General features: G+C 39.4%; 1 protein-coding gene across 1 annotated transcript in view; it reads right to left on the reverse strand.

Moving 5' to 3' along the window:
• Positions 1 to 20,664, reverse strand: part of STK32B (serine/threonine kinase 32B) — a 162,187-nt gene that overhangs the window by 30,674 nt on the left and 110,849 nt on the right. The window contains exons 6-7 of the mRNA XM_032109940.1: positions 12,704 to 12,793; positions 823 to 926 (exon numbers count right to left, since the gene is read on the reverse strand). Coding sequence (XP_031965831.1) covers positions 823 to 926; positions 12,704 to 12,793 — 194 coding nt within the window. The remainder of the gene's footprint in view (positions 1 to 822; positions 927 to 12,703; positions 12,794 to 20,664) is intronic.

Raw genomic sequence — 20,664 nt, forward strand, 5'->3', positions numbered from 1 at the left:
TCTCAAATTAAGTCTTCCACCAAAAAGAGGGAATAACAATTATTCTTTATTTCTATTTTCCTTTTTCTGTCATCCTACATGAAATCGTGAGATCTTTGTGGGATGGATTGTCTGGCAAGACAAGGTAGCAGAACTGTGTTAGTGTCATAATATAAAAAATACTCCTTCCCTTTTAAAAAAGCATACTGCAATGCAATAAAATCCTCTTTCCAAAACAGGAATGAAAAATAATTTTAAAACCCTCAAACAGCTACTTTAGCTATGTCATCTGAAATAGTATCTAAATTAGTGTTTTCCATGGGGAATAGTAAATATTTAAGCAACTGACTGAAATCCTTAGAACCAAAATGGAAAAGAATTTTCCATTATCTTCTGTGATATTTGACCATGCTCAGGAAGATTTTTCATTAAGCTTATTCACATAATTGATTAGATAAGAAACAAATGCACTGGCAGATAAGCATTTTCTATAGCTGGGCCAAGCATCTTAGGATATTGCATTAGGTCTCTTATGGTATTAGCCAAGACAATCAAAGATAAAATAGAGTCTGAAGTAACTCCTATTCGAAAAAGAACACCATTGTTTGCAATTCAGCATTATAAAGAAGCCATTTAACATAAGGCTTTTCCTTAGCCAAACTGAGGCAAATTTTCATAATGTATTTCAGTGTGGGGTGAAACTTTCCCAAGAGTGTTTTCAGCTGGAAAAGAATCAGGACAGCATTCCTGACCTGGACCTCAAATTTTATCCTGAAGAGTGCACTCAGTGGCACTGCAAACTTGAGACTTTTGTCAGATAACAACAAACTCCATCATTCTTACCCAACCCCTCAGTAATTCATATGCTGTAATTCCTAGAGACCACCAGTCTACTGGGTATGAGTATCCTGGACCTCCATCCATAAAAGCCTGGAACACTTCGGGAGCTAAAGCAGTAAATGAAATCAAACAAAAAAGCATTTCATTAAGGTTACACTACAGATATTATTTCACAGCTGAAAAATTATCAAGGACTCAACAAACTGGAATTAAATAGACCTGGAAGAACAGTATTTTCAGGATGTAGTTTCAGTGCCTTGTTTTACTGATAAAAAGCAACCTTCACCAGTCAGGGTATTTCAAAAGTCAGTAATTTCATATGTTAATTCTTACCTGATTAATTGAAGTTTTAAGCTATGTGAATAAAAATAAGTAATAAGAGGGGAATTCTTGATCTGAAGTGTGACTTAGAAAGTTTAAGGTAATGTAAACATTTTATGGGAAAAATATCTGCAAGTGAGGTGGTTCTTCCTGATTGATGGAGATGTTGAATATAGTAAATCTCATCCGTCTTCTCCATTTGGGTAGAACTAATCAGACAGGTTTAAAAGTATTCAACATAGAAAAATGGTACTTAGAAATCCTGACACTGATTTTATGATGTGAGAAACTGTGATGACTGCAAGAAAACCCACTGTCAATGAAGCAATGACTTCCATAAAAGTAACTTTTGTGGAGGAAAAGAAAAGGTATTTTCAAAACAAGGATCCACTTGTCTAATTTCAGGAAAAAATTTGTACTAAATAATGCTACTGTAGTCTCTTCAGAAAACCAGACATAAATAAGAGTGCATATGAAATGAAATGAAATGAAATGAAATTAAAACTCAGTCATGCTTTTCTAATGATTTAACAGCAGAATCCTAGTGCACTTTGTGAAAACAACACTTTCACTGGAGATTTTCTAAATAACATTGTCCCCAGCCATAACATCATGCTAGATTACAACTACCATGTGAGCCTCTTCTGGCCATGGTACCGAGTCTAATGTACCACACTACCCTCTGATTACCATGGCCTCACTTTGTGATGTGCACACTGCAGTGAATGATGTGCTCTGGTCACACTTACTTCTGACTGGCAGTTTGGGATTTCACTATTTAAGGCATTTAGAGAAGCACCTTTAATAAATGGAAAGGCATTCCTTTTAGAGGAGTTTTTGCAGTCCTTGCATTATGGATGGCAACCTAATAATTTACAACTCCAGACCTGACTTCAGAAAGTCTTCAAGAGCCAAATATAATAGAAGATTTCAGCATGGCAAAACTCTAATCTGTAGAATAAAAAGCAGTGAATGTATGAAAGTAGTCTTATACTCTTTGGCCAGCAGGACCATGTCTAAACACATTTGGTATGAGATCTGCAGGCACCTAAATAAACATTTTTGCTAGGATACATGTGTTTGGAGAATAGATGACCAGTGGATCTCTGTCAGAGTAAAACTTGTGCTGTGATCCAGTATGACATGAATCAACAATGCCATAAGAGCCATTACACTGAGTTAACTCTGTCTCACCTCCAGATGACATAGCTTCCCTTGGCATGCTATATCTTCACGTGTATTTCAGCTCTTGTTTGCATGCTGCTGGTGTGCAGGCACATTTTACAGGTGTGAAGTCTATCAGATAGGTCCTGAGAGTGTAAGCAGGACTCTTTTTATTACTTGAATGGATGGATGAACTTAAATTGCACATTAGGCACCAAACTTATATTTTGAATATCACCATAGGCACCTTGTAGTGAAGGTTTGCTTGATTTAGCCCCATTTGTTATGGTTTTTGCCCACCGTGCCTAGATGACGTACCATATTTCATTACAGAAAATAGCCTTTTGGCATTTTTACTGAGCTGTGTAGGTATAATATTGGTTTCACTATTTCTTTTATAGCTTTAACATTTTAATAATGAGACAGATCACTATCTGATTTCTGTGAGATAGAGGTGAAAGTACTTTATTGATGCAACCTGACATTGCCAGAATCATACAGCTGTTTTGCTAATTTAGTGACTGAGCAATTGACTTACACTGTATTTTATTTTCTTGTTCTAGAAGTTTCAAGGTCAAATCATCCTACATTAAGCAGATCAGCAGAAAATGCTGTCTTTTGCCCTGGAGTTTTGAAGCTGTTCTCTTACCTTAAGCCGATGGCATTCTTAGGTCAGAATATGAGCAGTTAAGGTCCCAATTTTTAAAGCAGATAGCCCCTTTTGCCCACTTTAACATCATTATTTTCAGTCCACCTGGAATACCTCCCTGCATTCCACCAGCTCCACTGAAGCAGTTGTAAACACTCTCTTCCTGTGAGGTGGGGGACTGGCAGAGGGTGCAATATAATTTGCAGTATCCTATATACAGGTTTTTTCCCAGGGTGAAATCTCAACGATGTTGAAGCCAAAAGACCTTTCTCTACTTTGACAAGGCTGTTAAATACCCATTTCACACTAAGCTTGTGCTTAATGTGTCTAAAAGTTTTTCTGAATGGAGACATTAGGTGCGAACAAAGGGCTCCAGGCTGTGTGCAGACTTCGGGAGTTTGCCTGCTCATTCAGAGAAAGCATGATCTTACAGAAAGACAGCACACCCTCCAAATCATGGAATTAGCCAAGCTCTGAAGAACTAGAGCTGTGAAATACATGACATAACACTAGGTTTTGCTGTAAGAAATAACTGTGCCAGGAGAACCAATTCAGAGTGCAAATTGGCTAGGACAAAAGCAAATAAAAATTCTGAAAGGAGGGATGAAATTCTCATTGAATTTCTTTAACATTGTTACTTAAATAGGCTATCTGTAATCTTTTAAAATTTGAACTTGATCCCAGGCTCATCTTGGACAGCCATCCTGCAGACTGCTCTGGGTAGATTCTTCCAATGGATGATCAGATTTGAGCTTGCCAGCTTGGAGCAAGGGCAACAGCTCTGATGTGTGCACCCTTTGTGAACATATCCTCTCTTGCCATAACAGACTTAGGATGAGAAGAATACTTCATCTTTTACCCCCATGCATCTACACAGGCAGAAGTATTCTGCCTTCGAGAGTGTGTCAACAAGAGTGAGAGTACCTGCAACAACAAGAGTTTCCGACCTTTTCCCTCTAGCAGTTTCTACTGAACAAAGGCTTTTCAGGAAAATAAATGGGTTTAATAATGGGTTTGATCCTGCAGTTTGTTTTGGCTGAGAGCTGTAGTTCCTATCACAGGCACTTAGGCAGAACGCAGTAGATGTTTGCATGGCAATAGCACGACTTTTAAATAGTGAAGCTAAATCAAGTAATAGAAAGTCTAGCATCAAGAGTGAATTCAAAGAAAAGTTGAGAAGTGTTGCAATTGGTAGATCCCACAGGTCCTCACAGCTTCCCCTGACCTAATTTCTTTCATATGATGGAGAACTACATATTCCTAGAGCTGCCTGAAGAATGACTCAACAGCAGGAACCTGGTCCAGCCTCACTGCTCACCCTTTGAGCAGAGCTGGGCTAGAGGCTCCTGGGGCCCCTGCTATCACAAGCCACCCCACAGTCCTGTGATCCTAATGAAGCTCAAGCAGCCAGCTCCTCACAGCACATCTGAGTGGGATGACAGAGGCATCTGAGGCCAGAAAGCCTCAACGAGGTCTTTACAGCTTCTTCCTCTTGGCAGTCATCATTAACTGCATGGGCTCTTCACCTCTGCTCAGACACCCAGAAAACCTGACACTCAGAGTACAGGGAGCTTCTAAAGTCTGCAATTCAATAGTAATGCAGTCTTCTTGTTTGGGTTATTGCTTTTCAGGGTTTGAGAAGTGTGATCTGACACCTTTCATGCAACTTTTTGAGAGAAAAGTTTCTTTGACAAAGAAAAACCCTTTAAATACCAGAGCCATTCCAAGCTGGGACATCTGTACTAATTTTAACAGAGTAAACAACAAAATCAGGAATGTGTCTGTGTCTTATATAACAATGAGTAATTGCACATCTTTAACTTTGGCAACTAGCCAAAGTTGTTTCTTTTCTGCATCTGTATTTTTCTCTTAATAATACACTTTCATGATTTTATTGTTTATCTGCTTTGCTTTCTTGAAAAATTACATAAACAAATCCACTTTTGTACTGTCTTGTGTGCTTCAGTGCATTTCTTGCAGTCCCCAATACAAATTTCCAGTCAAGATTTTTTTCCAACTAATAAATAAATAAATCCTCTTCAGAGATGTGTGTTCTGATGCTCTTGCACAGTATCTTTTTAGTAATACAATATTACTGCAGACTGTAGGAAGTAAATAAATGGTTATTTCTCTGTAAAATAAAACCATACTAGGGGACAACATATGAAAAAATTGAATGTGAAAGCAAATCTAGTGGGTCTGCACCCATCTCAGAAGCAATGGCTTACTGTGATAGCCTTACTCCTGTTCTGTAGGTTTGTGCAAAAGGGAGTAATTTCTGGCAAATCCATTAATGTACATAACTATCCACTGGAATTTTCATAGTAGTCTGCAATGTGAATTATGTAGATGATGCATCTCATACTGTATACATATTTTCCTAAAGATCTGTAACAAAAATAAAGTTATAAAAAAGAAAATGTCATGTAGCTGGTAGGTAATTATCTACCTTTATTTGTGGAAAGGCATTAGTATCTAACAATATGATTCATGAGCTTGAAATTAAAGAGAATATCAATGTAAATGCAAACAATGCTACACCAAATTTTCAGTATTCTTTCCTATTGTAGAAGTCCATTTTGTACAAAGAATAAAATGTTTTGAGTACGGTTTCTGAAAATCTGCTGAGTACTCATTGGTATCGCAACTTCATAAATTTTAAGTGCTTTGGATCTCTGAAATTCAGACTATGTTTAATTTGGTGCTAAAAGGTGAGTTTGAAAATGCTGACCATGATAAAATGATCAATTTGAGGTCTATCTCTTGGTGTGGCTGGCAAAAAGAATAGCTGCTATTATTTCTGATGGAACATCTACATACTAACAAATCTGTCTATTTAAGCAATAACTTACTAGTCCGTCTTGCAAGATGGATTACTGTAAGGAGCTCACTGTCCATAAAAAGCTAAATGTTGCCAATGACAGCTGGTCATCAGTTCCTGCAAAATGCCCTGTGCCAGTGTTATCAATAGGAGAAACTGAAAATGAAACAAATAATTAAACCCTAGTGGTTTTGTCTCTTTTTTTTTTGAATGATCCATTTCAGGTGGATATGTCCAAAACATTTCTTAAGAATGAAATCCCTGACATTGCTCATCCAGTTGTCTAGCTACAGCTCTCTGAAGTCTATTTGTATCTCAGCAGAGACCCTACTTGCCAGTAAGGGGAATCAGAGGTTTGTGGTTTACAGCAGGGGTTGCAAAGCAACACACTCTGCTGTAGTCATTGCAGCAAAACATATTTCAGTGGCGTGGCTTTGATTGCAATGCCCAAGATTTCAGATTAGAAAATACATTCCACTGTCATTAACTGCGATTCAGCATAATACCACACTGCCAGATATCATTCTCCTTCCACATGTTAGTCCCTGATCTTGGCAAAAAAATTATGTCTATAAGTATAAATTGATATATACATATACATACAATACACACAGCATAAGCAATATTTTGACTGATTAGCACAGGTCAAGCTGTTAAAATCTTAGATGTTTGCAAATTTTAAGTGTGTGAATGATGATGGATATAACACATTTATAGTTTTACCTTGCTGAATCAGGCTTAAGGCATGACAGATTGAGCTGAATAAAAAATGAACTTGACTTTTGGAATAATATTCCAAGAACCTTGAACTGAGATGTTTCAGTGAAATATTAATTGCTTTCTCAGCACTGTGATGAGAAAATAATAATTTTCACTTTCCCCTGAGAAGTAAATTCAGGGGTCAGTAATTTTTCTGCATCATGGTTTAAATAGAAAACAGAAATCGAGCTACAGTAATGACAAGTGATCTTCTATCCAGAGTAGAAGCTGTTTCTAGAGCAATATGGAATAAAACGACTTCCCTCTCCCTGAATATAAATGTGGATTTGGTAAACTATCAATTTACCTCCTAGTGTTTACCTTCTCATGTGCTAAAAGGGTCTAAATTATAATGGTCAGCCTTCTGACTCAGAGCTTTAGACTAGCCAGCTGCTAACTTCTATTTTATAAGGCAAAATGCTGCTTAAAACCTGGCCATGCTGGGATGGCAATTTTCTACCGTGAGGTTTATACTTGTTAAAGCCATGTAACCGATTTTGCACCATTATTCACATTATACACCTCAATAGTTTTAATACTCATATTTAATGCAATTATTCAATCAAAGTAAATAACTTAGATACCATTACCTGAAAACAGACACGGCATTTAGAATGCCTTATCAGTTTTCCATATGGCTATATAACCTCTCCTGCCCTTATTCAGCGTGCTATCCTCATACAACCCTCTGCTTTACTCAACCACTGAACAGAACTCACTTCCCAACCCTGCACAGAGAAGCCCTTAGTGGCTGAACATCCGGATCAGCCTCAGAGAAACCACCTCAAGTTGCTACCCCTGCTGAAAGCAAGCCCAACAGCAATGAGCATGTCATGGTCTCCCATTATTGAACATGAAATTATACACAAGCACCTTCATTACTCCATACAAAAGCTCACAGTGGCTGCAGGGCCAGTTTTTCTAGCAATTTTTAGAAGGGATTTTGTCCAAAAATATCTGTTTGATGTTCCAGTGTATAGACAGCAGCTGCTCTGCCTAATACTGAAATTAGCTGATCTGCATAACTGGGGATTCACAGGACAGACTGTACCTGACACACCAGAAGGACTATTACATACTCCTGCCTCACATACTCCTCACAGGTTAGAAAATATCTTTACACCAGTTTATGCGTGCAAAAACCTGGGGGGGCCTGGCCTGACCAAAGAATTCTTCAGAGTTATCCAGTGGGCAGAAGGGCCCTGCTGGGGACTATTTGCCACCTCCACTGGACATCTGCTCCCCCTCAGATCTGCCTGCAGAGCTCCACAACACATCAGGCCCTTTCAGGCAGGTAATAAGTAAATAAATAAACAAACAAACAAATAAAAATCCCAACCCAAAACTACCTCTTGAACTCAGAGTGGGGTATTTATTAACTGAAATAGTCAAAGAAATGATTACATTAGTAGTTTTGCTGAAAGATCTGAAAGGATGGTAGGAAGTCAGAGAGCACAAAGAGGTGAAGAGCAGCTGGAGGTAGTAACTTCTTTCCTGACCTCCTGAGGTTCCTCAGCTGCTTATACTCCTACTCGTTAATGTCAGAGTGGAACCAAAACCTGAATGCCTGCTTGCAGCTCAGTGTGTAATCCCTTGAGCCAAGTAGCTCCTAGCAGGAGCTGAAAATCCCATCAGTGTGGGGAATATTTATTTCAGCACCTCAAAGTCTCACATGGCCACTCTTGGTTCTTATCAGAACAAACAGGAGCCTCCCTTGCCATGCTGACATAGTGAGATTTCCCTGGGATCAAAAGGTCAGGTAATGCCATGAACACAGCAACTCTGCAGATGGGCAGTCAAACTCCTTGTAGGATAAAGGTAGGATTTTTAAAAACCTAAACACTGCCTTAACTACATTCAAAATGCAATGAGCTGCAAAACAATATTTAATTTCAGAGCACTGCTTGAGTTCAAAGGAAGACCAAAGGTTGACCACTTTTGAAAACCCTACTCAAAATTTGCCCCTGCTGTATTTTAACCATCTGAGGAACAAATTTAGCCCTATGGGATATGTTTTTTTTTACATGAAAGGTTTATATCAGAACATCCACTGGATTTCCTCTGAATCCAATAGTACTCCTACACAGTATTAATTAATAAATATGGATGACTCATACATTTTAGAAGTTCAGTGGACCAGTGTAAATCCACAATCCTCTGGTAATCTCAGGCATACAGTCATTCTTCACCACGACAGCAACTTATGAAAGGAGCTGTGAAAACCTGAGATAACAAGCCTGTAGGATAGGAGGAGGGTAGCTGAAACCTTTCACATAATTTATGACTGATTTTATTGACTTTGGATTTTTGTCAGTTGTATTTGTGTAATAAAATGTATTTTATTAGTTTGATTTGAGGTAAAGTCACAGTGCATCATTTGAATAACTTCAGTCTCTGCTGAGAAAAACATCAAAGACTCTACCTAGTCCCCCCAAACCCTCCTACCACTAAAACCAGAAACTCCAAAAAACCAAAACAAAAATAAGCAACAACAGCAACAAAACTACACAAAAAACCAAAAAATCCTTAACCCCCCCAAAATATAACCTGTGAATGGCAAGTTTTTGCAGCACTCAGAAATAATACACAGATCCGTGGAAACTAATTATTCCAAAATATGTCAGTAAGGAGAAAGCATATGCTATAGGACTCAAACACCCAGTCCTCCAACGTGAGGAATAAACAAAAGTGACACCTGTCATGTTTTCTAGATGTGTTTTGCTATTTAACTTCTGAGTTTGTAGCTGAGCAACCTGTTCCAGTGTAGAGGGCCATCACTGCAGATGGGTGCCCAGCATAAAGCACATTCTTTCAGACACACAGGTTTTTCCTGCAGCCTTGTTCTTGAGGGAGCAACTTAAGAAAGATCCTTTTTTCTTTTTTTTGTTTTTCACTCATAAAGATGGAAAAGTGTTGAAAGTAGCAAGGATTTACACAGGTGCTTCCAGTCAGGTGAACACACACTTCCCTTTCACGCAAGAGGCCAAAGTAATATCCTTCTGCAGGAAGAAAGAGCCACAGCTGAATCGCCCAGCACAGGCTGCAGCCAAGGACCATGTCCTGCCCTGCACTGGCTTTCCTGGTCCACATCCCAGTGCAGAATGGAGAGGGTCCTGCACAAGTGCTCATGCTCATTGTTGGCAGCAGCTGTGCCTGCCAAAAGCCAGCCTGGTCTCAAAGGATATTTTGCGTTGTTTGCCAGGGTAGGATGACGGCCTGAAACCGTACGAGGTTTCAGAAAGCTATTCCTGCAATAAAGCCTTGACAACAGCTCCAGTCACAGGTGCTGCAGAAGGTTTGAGCAGTGAATTTGTGAAGGTAAAATCAGGCACGGGTGACACACAGGTTTCCCAAATCAGCTGAAGGCACACATTGCCTTCCACAGTCACAGCCACCTGAGTCTGTTGGCCTTGTTCCTTTCACATAAACTGCTGTCGCTGTCTTTGTTTCTGCATGTGGCAGGTATTTCAGTTGTCTGAGTGAACTGGCTGGGAAGGGGGGACACAGAAATTGACAGGGTTTCTAGAGAAACATTCAGGTTCGGGTATAGTGCATTCTGCATAAACATTTAATAAGTAGGGAAAGAGGCAGGGAATATTTCAGGCTGAGAAAGACTTAGGGGCTAAAAGGCTAATGTGAAGTGGGATTAAGCAAAAGCTGCAGGAGCTGACTCACACCATGCTTAGCATTACAAGATAGGCATCTTAATCAGAACAGCTAGGGCATTTTTACAACACAATATCAATTCACTCTGGTTTTTTTCCTGGAAACCATTTTTATTCTGTCATGCTGCATGTGAACAAATCACTCCCTAGGAATTTCTTAGCCTATTTCAATCAGATTTCAAAGAGGAACGGAGGCTTTAGAGATAACATTTTTCTGTTTATTTCCTTAAATGGGCCATAGGAAGAAGTGAGAAATCCTATAAGGGCCTCTGCTAAGGGAAAGGTTGGAGAGTGCTCTCATATCTGATTAAACATAACAGGATCCACATGAGAGTAAGATTTTATAAACCTTAAAGAGGGGGGGAAAGCTTTCATCACATCTCATACTGTCATCATTGTGAAAATCAGCATAGCATAAGGCACATCTCACAGAAACTGCTAAGTTTCCTTGGTTCTGGTACTCAGCAAGTACCATGCTTGAAGGTGACTTTGGCTTGTTACACCAAGCTTCAAATGTGGTTTGAATTCCTGGTAATAAAATCTTACCACCAACCATAGAGCCAACCTCCCTAGCTCTGTTTTTTTCTATTTTTCTCTTAGTCTAAATGTCTCAGGAGAAGCCACATGGAAAGCCTTTGATACAGCCTTACAACCAGAAATCACTGCAACTGAAAAGTCCTTGTAGAATTTCAGTAAAGTTACAATTCTTCACAAAATAAAAGGTGTAAACTAAAAGAGGAAAGCAGCACCAATGAATGTCTGACCATATCTGTCACACAGCTAATATTTGGTTTGTTGAAGCCTTGATATCCAAACTGTGCCACAGAGAATCCTTACCCATCGCTTTTCATCTGAAATAGAGGATTTTTACAGCTCTGAAATATTTTCTGTCTTTTTATAGCTCCAAATCAAAACAAGGAATGGCTCTTCTGTCTCCTTCTGAATGGCAAAGACTGCACTTGTGGCTTTTGCAGCATCTTTGCATTTCCAAGAGGTGAGGAAGGCACACTGAAGAGAAAGTCAGCTGCTGGATGGTATGACAGCCTTCATAAAGGAAAGGAGAGCATTTTTTGGTACTGTTTCTTCTTGTGTGGTTGTTGGATATGGTGGAGATCTGATGTGTGGGGAAGAAGCCTCAGGAGTAGAACAGCTACATGAGCTGAAGAGAACCGAGACCAGACCCATTGGTGTGAAAAGGTAAAATCTTTTCCCTATCTCCCATCTTTCCCTTGACCTCCTAATGCTCTATATCCCATGCCTGTGCTGTGCTGCTCATTTAATCTAAGCAGAGTCACCGAACTAGCCTGTCAGGGGCAACAGACTCCAGCTCCTGCTAACTGTTGATTCACAACAAAAAATGTATCATATGTGAAAAAATCTACTCTCATCCACTGCCTGGGACTGCTCTGCCACAGTCCCACAGCTGGTGTGGAGGCACCCTGCAGATGCCTGCCTGCTTCATGTGCAGGGTAATACAGTGCTCTTTGTGCTGTGAAAAACATCAGTGTCAATTCCTATTTCTTGAGCACATGCTTTTACTCCTATGCTAAAATGCAGAGGTGTGGCAACACAGTGGCCTCTGGTTCCCCAAATGGCAGTTTCAGAACATGATAATTTACCAATATTTCACCACTGCACATGTGTTAGGTGTGCTCTGAGCACGTCTGCTAAAGACTCTTGGAGATACACCTGTCTCTTAGTATATGGTTTCCTGAATCTAAATACATTTAGTCTTAAGCTAGTCATCTGCCCAAGCAATGACAATTACATATACAGAAAAAACTAAAACAGCAGATATGTATAAAGCCACAAATAGGACAAATCACACATACACTTAGTCATGGAAGCTAGCCTAACTTTGGTGGGACAAATGACCTTCAGGAGATGCCTTCTATCCTTCAGCTTCAGGGAAAGTTTGAGTTTACCTTTTTGACACATGAAGACAGATAAACAGAATTTTACTCTCCCAGCCTTCAATCAATCATATATTTTAAATATATTATTACAATATATAACATGGTCCTAAAAGCCATAGGGCAAGAACTTCAGCAATTAGTTACAAAGAACTCTAATTTTAAACAGACACCTTTCTGAGGAACTCAACATAGGAAAGCAATTAAGGATGTGCCTAAATACTTTTAAATGACATTAGGTGTTCTCTGCTAGGTCATAGCCACAGTGGTGCAAATATACAATATATTCTTGTCTCAAGATGTGGGGATTTACAGAAAGTAACACGGCTGAAATTCTCCTGAATTTGAATTCACAAAACCAAACAGAACCTGACTAGAAGCAGTGTAGAGATCAAGCTCCTCTTTAAAATTAGCATCTAAACTACATCCTCTATCTCCCAAGTTTTGCACTGCTAACACACATATATCTTGTCAAAAAAAGAAGTTGATCTCATCTACTTTATGCTTTTACAACTTAAAATCATTTTGCTATACCATTAGTAATCCTTAATCTGTCAATTTTCCTACATTTTTAAATTTCTTGAGAACTTACCCATATAGGGTTTTGTGCCAGCCATAGAAGAAGCTTTTTCTGAGCCTTTCACTATGGTTGCTATGTTAAAGTCGGTGATATGAACATGTCCTGCAATTACATAAAGTAAAAACAGAAGTTAAAATAGCACATAATACAAATAGTTCTCTCTTTATCTAACATTTAAATAAGGGAAAGAAACAAATTTGGAAAGATCTGTAACATTAATAGAAACAATATTAAATGTTACTCTTAACTAGAAAAAATCAAATTGGAAGTAAAGTGGTGGAATACTCTTTTTATGTGGTTGCACCCCACTACCTGTTTGCAGTGCTGAACTGTTCTTGCTGATCACTCCTGAATCCTGCCCTGCCATGAACAAAGTGGGCCCACAAGAACCTCACGAAGTTCAGCAAGTCCAAGTGTAAGCTACTGCATCCGTGTGGGGGCAATCTCAGACATGAGCACAGACTGGGAGATAACTCATTAAGAGCAGCCCTGCGGGAAAGAACTTGGGTGTTCTTGTGGATGAAAAGCTGGACATGCCAGAGCAGTGTGCATTTGCAGCCAAGCCTGTTCTGGGCTGCATCAAAAGAGGCACAGCCAGCAGGCTGAGGGAGGTGATTACTCCCCTCTCTGCTCTGCCCTCATGAGACCCCACCTGGAGTGCTGTGAGACACTGGCACAGGTTGTCCAGGGAGGTTGTGGATGCCCCATCCCTGGCAGTGTTCAAGGCCAGGTTGGATGGGGCTCTGACCAACCTGGTCTAACGGAAGGTGTCCCTGCCCATGGCATGTAGGTTGGAACAAGATGATCTTGAAGGTCCCTTCCAACCTCAGCCATTCTGTTTATTCTATGATTCTCTCTGTATTCTCAGAACAGTAAGTAACATGCAGAAGCAGAATGTGAAGCTATGTGCAAAATTTGCCTCTCCCTCTCCTCACATCTCAGGTACTTGCAGCACTGTCTACAATTGCATCCACTACATGTTACCATCAGCCTGACTTTTTCTGTCTTCTCAGGGCAAAGAGAGAGTGAGAAGAAATTTTTTTATCACACAGTAACTATAAAATTAGATCCATAGTAGCAGAAGATGTGTATGTAACAGGAGCAGGTGACAAGATGAACAATACGTGGCAGAAGTCAGCCTGAGAATGTGCTGCCTGACCAGCCAGACAGATGATTTAAACTGAACTAATCAGGCTGGATGGCCCAAACCTTCTATTACTTTTTTCCTATTACTTTTTTTCCTGGGATAGTTTATGATAAGCATAGGTTCAATTACTCCACCACAGTGAAGTAATAGTTGTTAACCCTGGTTTGTCATAGGCAGGTAAACTGAATAGAAATCCAGTTTGAAAATCTGCAGTTTTAATTTGTCAAGTCTTCTGGTAGGTTTTGCATCTTTGCTCAAGGACTAGTGTTGTGGGGTGATGCGGATACTGTCCTCTCTGTGATTACATCTGGCAATGCCATGGAGGACAGGGGTGTGTACTCCCTTTCCCAGCTGAGCTCTGCACTCAGATCAGGATTAATACATCATGTGTTGAACTAGACTCCTGAGTGACAAATTTGTGTGAGTTTTTTTTATCAAGGTCTCAGTCTCGTTCAATCCACAGAATGGATCAGGGTTTGGGCATGATTGCAGTTGTTAAGTGAGGGAGGCTTTTATCAGACGAAAAGATTGTAACAAATGACTGATGGATGTTACCCTGGTGCCTGATGGAGGAAGAGCAGTCTCAACAAAATGTCATGCTGCTCCAACAATCTAACCTAGATCCTGCTCAAAGTCCACAGGAAATGTATCTGCCAACCTCTAACTGTAAAGCTATGCATGTGTGAACTGAAATTCTCAGAGGACCCTGATTTGGCCAGATCTGAGCTGACTTTGAATTGGAAAAGGAAGAAGACACTTCTCACTGCTAAACTTAAAGCTGCTTCTCCAAATGGGAGACACAATAGAAGTTTTCAATGAAACGGTTTGCATGTTTTTCCACAATTTTTTTGAAAAACCTGCTTGCATTTTATTGACACTTTTTTCCTAAGATGCCCAGACCAGGAAGTCCTCTACACATGGCAGAGAAAAACTGTGAGCCAGTGAAAGCCATCTCTTTACAAGATGTGGGAAATGTTAGGCTGCCATAACGAGAATTAGTGTTCACAGCCCAGCTTGACATACCAATTGGAAGGTGGTATTCCTACTTCCTGGTGGCTGGAATGTAGCATATTTGCAGTTTATTTCCACCATCACAAAACACTGTGGGCAGAATGTTTTTGAAAATTATAACTGAAAAATATAAATCCACCTCATGGCAGTAGTTTAAAGCAATTCTGTGTATACTATAGAATGAATAGTTGTAAGGATCTTAGTAGACTAATGCTTTCTCTTTTTTTAACAAATAATATAAATGTAAATATAAATATAGCTCTGTCACTTAAATGACAGCATTGTAAGTGACACTCCCTATTATTAGATTGTTGGAGCAGCATGATATTTTGTTGAGACTGCTCTTCCTCCATCAGCTAGCATCACTGCCCATTGCAAAACATCTATTGCATAATATCTGTTCAGACTGATCCAAATAGGTGATTTGCAATGAAAATGGGATTGTTTTCTCTCCCTTTTATTAGATTTTTTTTCATTTAACAAAACCAAAATAGCACACATGAAGTGTTGTATACATTGTGGGGGATTTTATTAAAAAATGCCTTTCTGGAAGGTAAGGGATGGATTGGGAAGGTAGGTTCTCTATAGTTCCTCTGCATCCTGCTGCCCATACAGCAACAGGCAGCTCCTGTACACGAGATAGGGCACAGTTTACTGCTGGAAAAGCTGCCCTTTTGCTTTTCCCCGTAACAGGGCCACTCCACAACTCTCAGGCTGTCTGCAGGCTGCCTTTGCCTGGTGCTTGAGGGGCTGCTAATTGGTGCTGGAGGGAAAGGAAGGTGCTCTGCAGGCAGAGGAGGCAGCTGGTGGGAGCTGGGGGCAGGGAGAGTGGCTGTGTGTGGGACAGGGGCAGAGCAGGGGTGACTTCCCTGTGCCTGTGGGCGGTGGAGGAGGGCTGGAGAGAGGTCGAGGTGGAGCTCTGCCTGCCTGTGCATACCACTGAATGACCTCAACTCTTGTAAGCCTAAGGACTTTGGGGTTTTGGTTTTGGCAGTTTTTGGTTTGGTTTGGTTTGGCTTTTTAAGGTTTTCATTCCTGGTGTGAATATTTCAAGAGACAATTAGATCCCAGTTCTCTATAGCAGTCTTTCTAATCAACCTCTAAGACAAGTTTCTACTGAAACTCTTGCATGTAGGAAAAGGGAAAGTTGCTATTGCTGCAGTGAATATGCTGGGATTCCACCTACTTCATACTGTTTGCAAAATTTCTGTTCGTGAGGAGTTTTTCCCATCTGAGCTTCACACCTTGTAGTTGATCTCCCTTTCTGGATATGATTGTGAACAACTAAATGTCAAAACCAAGTCTGTACCCTGGTATAATACTGAACTAAGCAGAATGTCAGTGTCACTTGAATTTAGCTCTTATGAACAGTGAAGCAGAGCAGTGCACAACAGATTCAGCAGACCTAAATAATTTCAAGTATTCCAGGGAAAGAGCTCATTGCTTAATTCTTGGAGCTGCATGACCCCGCACATAATAAGATGGTGGTAGAAAAAGCAAATGACCGCATTCCTTTGACTCTCTGCAGAGTGGCTTCTTCAAATAACATCAGACTGCAGATTTCACATACACCAACATATACATTTGAAGAAGAAATTATCTCAGTGGAAATTGTTTCAAAATTATATTGCTTCAGTCAGCTTCCATTTAAAGCTTTAACTACCCACAGAACCGTGTATGACTTTGGAAAGCTTTATGCAATGTGACTTTTATGTCTCACTTTTCAACGTGGCCTGAAATTACAGTTTCTGAGATAAACAGCAAATGATCTGTGTTTGCATTTAATTTTTGAGCAAATCATAGTGACAATTAGAGCAAGTCCCGAAAGTTGGCTGGGGCTAGCTGACTAACATTCAGCAGAGGAAGATGTACGTGACTTCAAACCTCATTGAATTTTTCAGAGTCGGAACCGAAGTGGTGAATGTGATGTCAGAGAGAAGAAATATTATACTGGAGTTAATGCCATCAACTCAGCATGCACCAGAGCTGATTGTAAATCTCAGAACTGTAACATTTTGAAGTACAGTCAAATCTGATTTGCTCCCAGAAATTCGAACCCCATGAAGAATTTAAAAAGCCTCTCTGGGTTCATCTGTGCTATGTATGAGAGCCTAAGCTTGTACCCACCTGAACTTGGCATGACTTGGCAGTCTGAAACTTATCATCAGGGAGATTGGTAGAAATTGCATGACTGTATATGGGTTCAGCAGAGCTGTGCATTTCAAAAAGTTAGGCTGTTGAATGGCCATGTAGGCATGTAAAATTTCAGATACACTTTCAAAGTCTAGACAGCTCCAGGTGGATGAATTATGCTGGAATCTTTTGTCTTCTTAATCAGCACTGGAGGGTTAAACAAGATTTAGTCCTTGCAAAGTGTCTCACAGACATCAGCATACAGCAATAATATTGTCAGTTTTGCTATTCAAAAGTCAATACTGGGATTCCAATTATTTATTTGTGGGTAGGTTTTTTCATCGCATTTTTGGTTTTAATGCCACGATTGCTCATTGGCTACATCTTTCAGTTTTGCTGAGAGTTTTCAAATAAGAGCTGAAATGTATTCAAGGAAATAGAGTTTTAAGGAAAACTTTGATGATACACAAATATAATAATATATAATAAGGCACAAATGAATGCCAGTTTCAATTAATTTTGCTCACTCATAAGTGAAATGATTTTACTGAGTAAAATTGTCACAAACAGATGCAAAAATCTAACAAACCCCCAAAACCTAATAACATGTAAATAGCCCTGTTAAGTATAACAGTGAAATATTAGATCTGTGATTTCAGTATGGAGAACCATCGGGTAACAGTTTCAAGACTAGAAATAGTAATAATTAGGTGAAATTAGCAGGTAGCACCTTCAAAAAATAACAAGGAGGTAGTGAGTCTTCACATAATCTATCTTTAAACTAAGGACCCAAACACAAGATGTTAAGGATGCTAAAAGTTCTCTCCACTCAAGGAAGCACCAGAAAAGATCTTGGAAAAGGTCAACAAAAGCTCTTAAATGTGTGGAAACCATGATCCAGGAAACACCTCAGTCACAAAAAACTGGAGGTTAGGTGAGTACATGGGGAAAGTACCACAAAAAATAGTCTCTTTATATCCTGCTCTGTCATTCACTTTTTGGAGACTCCTGGAGATAAGAAGCTCAATTAGACAGGTCTTTGATCCACCATGGTTGCTCTTCTGCCCTGAAACAGGAAGCCTGCATATCTGTAACTCTATCTATGGCAAGAGAGAGAGGGGCAAAACATCTCCCTAACAGGGAGACATTAAAAACACTGAGGGTCTTTTGCTGATAGGAGAGTGCTGAAGGAGTTTTTGAATATCTTGAATATTGTGATTGTAAGTTATAATTCATCAAATCCTGGATTTCTAAATGTTTGGATTTTTTTTTTTTTTTAAGAATAATACTTTCAAACATATTAAAGAAAACACTTTTCTTTCATGAAGGATGGTGAACTTCTACAAATTGTTGCTCCAGGAGGGTGTAGAGGCTAGTATCAGCTGCAGCTTCAAAGAGGCAGCAAACAAACTCATTAACAAGAATTCCTTCATATTCTAAATGGAATATGAAAAGATGCTGTAATATCCCACCACAAAAAAATTGTGGGTGATAGGCAGCACTGAAGCATTTGGTGCCCAGGTGGCAAAAGGCATGTTCCACAAATAATGTTTCCTCTTGCTACCAGTTGCAACAAAATGCTGGCCAAGGTCTTGGATCTCACCTAGCAGGGAGTTCTTCCTCAGTAAACCAAGCAAGGATCTTGCTGCATCTCATGAAATGATGTTGTGGAAAACTTGCCTGAGAGGAATTCCAATCCTTGCAGATTTTTTGTAAACAGATTTTAATGATAGTGTGGTCACTTAGTACAAGGCTAAGCCTGGATGCAAAAGTGGAGCTTGTAATTTTTGCAGAACCAGCAGAGATGTTAATTTCAATGGTGCTACCAAATACCTACAGAAATAATGTTATCATCCTTTTAAAAAGTCAGTTTACTCATCTGTTTGCCACTGCTTGTTTTTCTGCACTTAGAAAATTCTATGTCTCTTTAGACGTCATAGTTAATAGATCATGCAAACTTTTAAAGTTACCTTTAATTTCTTTGGTATTTCAGAAAAAAATACAACATGGACCAGACTTAGCAGATTCCAGATCTAAATGTTGTCACTTCAGTTATATTGTTCTAAACCATTAAAATGAAAGGAGTAGAAGAGGAAGCAGAATTCTGCCATTAAGAGAATTCTATAATGCTTTTCTCTGTACGATACAATAGTAGTAGTTCTCCTGGAACACTAGGTAGTCCCTTCAGCAGTCACTGGAATAATTCTGTTTCAGATGTTTGTTAGCAGAACAGAGCACTACTACTAAATTTAGAGATCAATGTTAGTCATAAAAGGAAGAGCTTTCTGGGAAAGCTGAGAAGGAAACATAAAAAAAAAAGAGCTTTATTGAGTGAATTAATTTCCTTAGAGGATCTGATTCTGATTCAGAGAATGAACCCTGAAACCATCCCTACTTTCTCTCCTCAGAGACAGGATGTGGAATCTCTCCAGGACACCATACAATCATTCTCTGATAGGGGCTGAACACTATTTTAAACTGCCAGTTATCCCATTCTCATGTGCCGCTATGCTTTTCATGATCATCAAACATTTATTTCCACTGATGCATCAGAACCTGTGCTCAGCAGTGCTGAGATGTGGCTTTGATGAAAAACATATGGAAAAATTCAGACTTCCTCTGCCAGAATGATTTTGAATAGGTTGTATATGTTTTTGTGTTTGTTTTTTTTTAATTTGTAAATTAGATTGATCATTTTTTAAAAAAATCTTCTATTTTCACTACTTCTGTATTCCTGAGGTGTGTTCCCTAAGCCATACAGATAAATTATAGAGAAAATAGTTTTAATGAGCACAAATATCTATAATATATATTCTTGGTATCTGTTCTGAAAGTCAGTCAATTTAACTGCTTGAAGATGTAAGGCAATATGAATAAGGTAACACTAAATTTTGACTTCAGCCAGAACAGGTTTGTTCAGTGAGGCCAAAGAAATCTAAGTCAGTGAGACAAAGTCTCAGTCAGAAATGCTGTGCATATCCCATTACCTGATACTTTGTGTAAGCATAATTTGTTTAATGAACTGTAAGAAAGACCTAGGGGGTACAGTCAAGCACATAGGAAACTGTTGTGCCATTTTAGAGGCCACAGGCTAAGATAAAGTTCCTTCCCGTGCACCTGGTTAAGCTCATATTAGGTGAATTTGTTATGCTTACTCTGCAGCCAAACATATTTGTGGTGCATATATTCAGCGCATTTTTCCATTAAGTGAAATCTGATGATTTCATTAAAATGATGTTACTATGTTGCAGCTTAATCAGAGCTGTTAGGGACTTTAAGAATAGCTTTTTCTTGCGAAAGAACTTCACTTCTGTAAGGTAAGCCTGAGGTAACGAGCATGGTACAGATGCTTGTCCCACTGATATCACCACATTTAGTGAGTTGAAGTGTATAGACCCTTTCCCAGCTCCAGGGAATTCCTTCTCCAAACCACATGACAGGTCTCTGAACCTGTTTGAACCCATGAATTGATTACTTCTGCTGACCAAGATTTGTGCGCATGTCTGGAGAGGTCTGTTGCTCCACCACTTGTCTGCAGGTGTGCTATGAGGGAGCAGTACTCTGCTGCTTTGCAAAAAAGAGGTCATCCATCTCAAAATTTCCAAGCTGTTATTCCAACAGATAACTTTGTTGCTGAATAGTTTATAATCACAAAAAAATCCCTTCATTTTGCATTTTAGTG

This window comes from Corvus moneduloides, chromosome 5 (genome assembly GCF_009650955.1).
Source record: "Corvus moneduloides isolate bCorMon1 chromosome 5, bCorMon1.pri, whole genome shotgun sequence".
Lineage (NCBI taxonomy): Eukaryota > Metazoa > Chordata > Aves > Passeriformes > Corvidae > Corvus > Corvus moneduloides.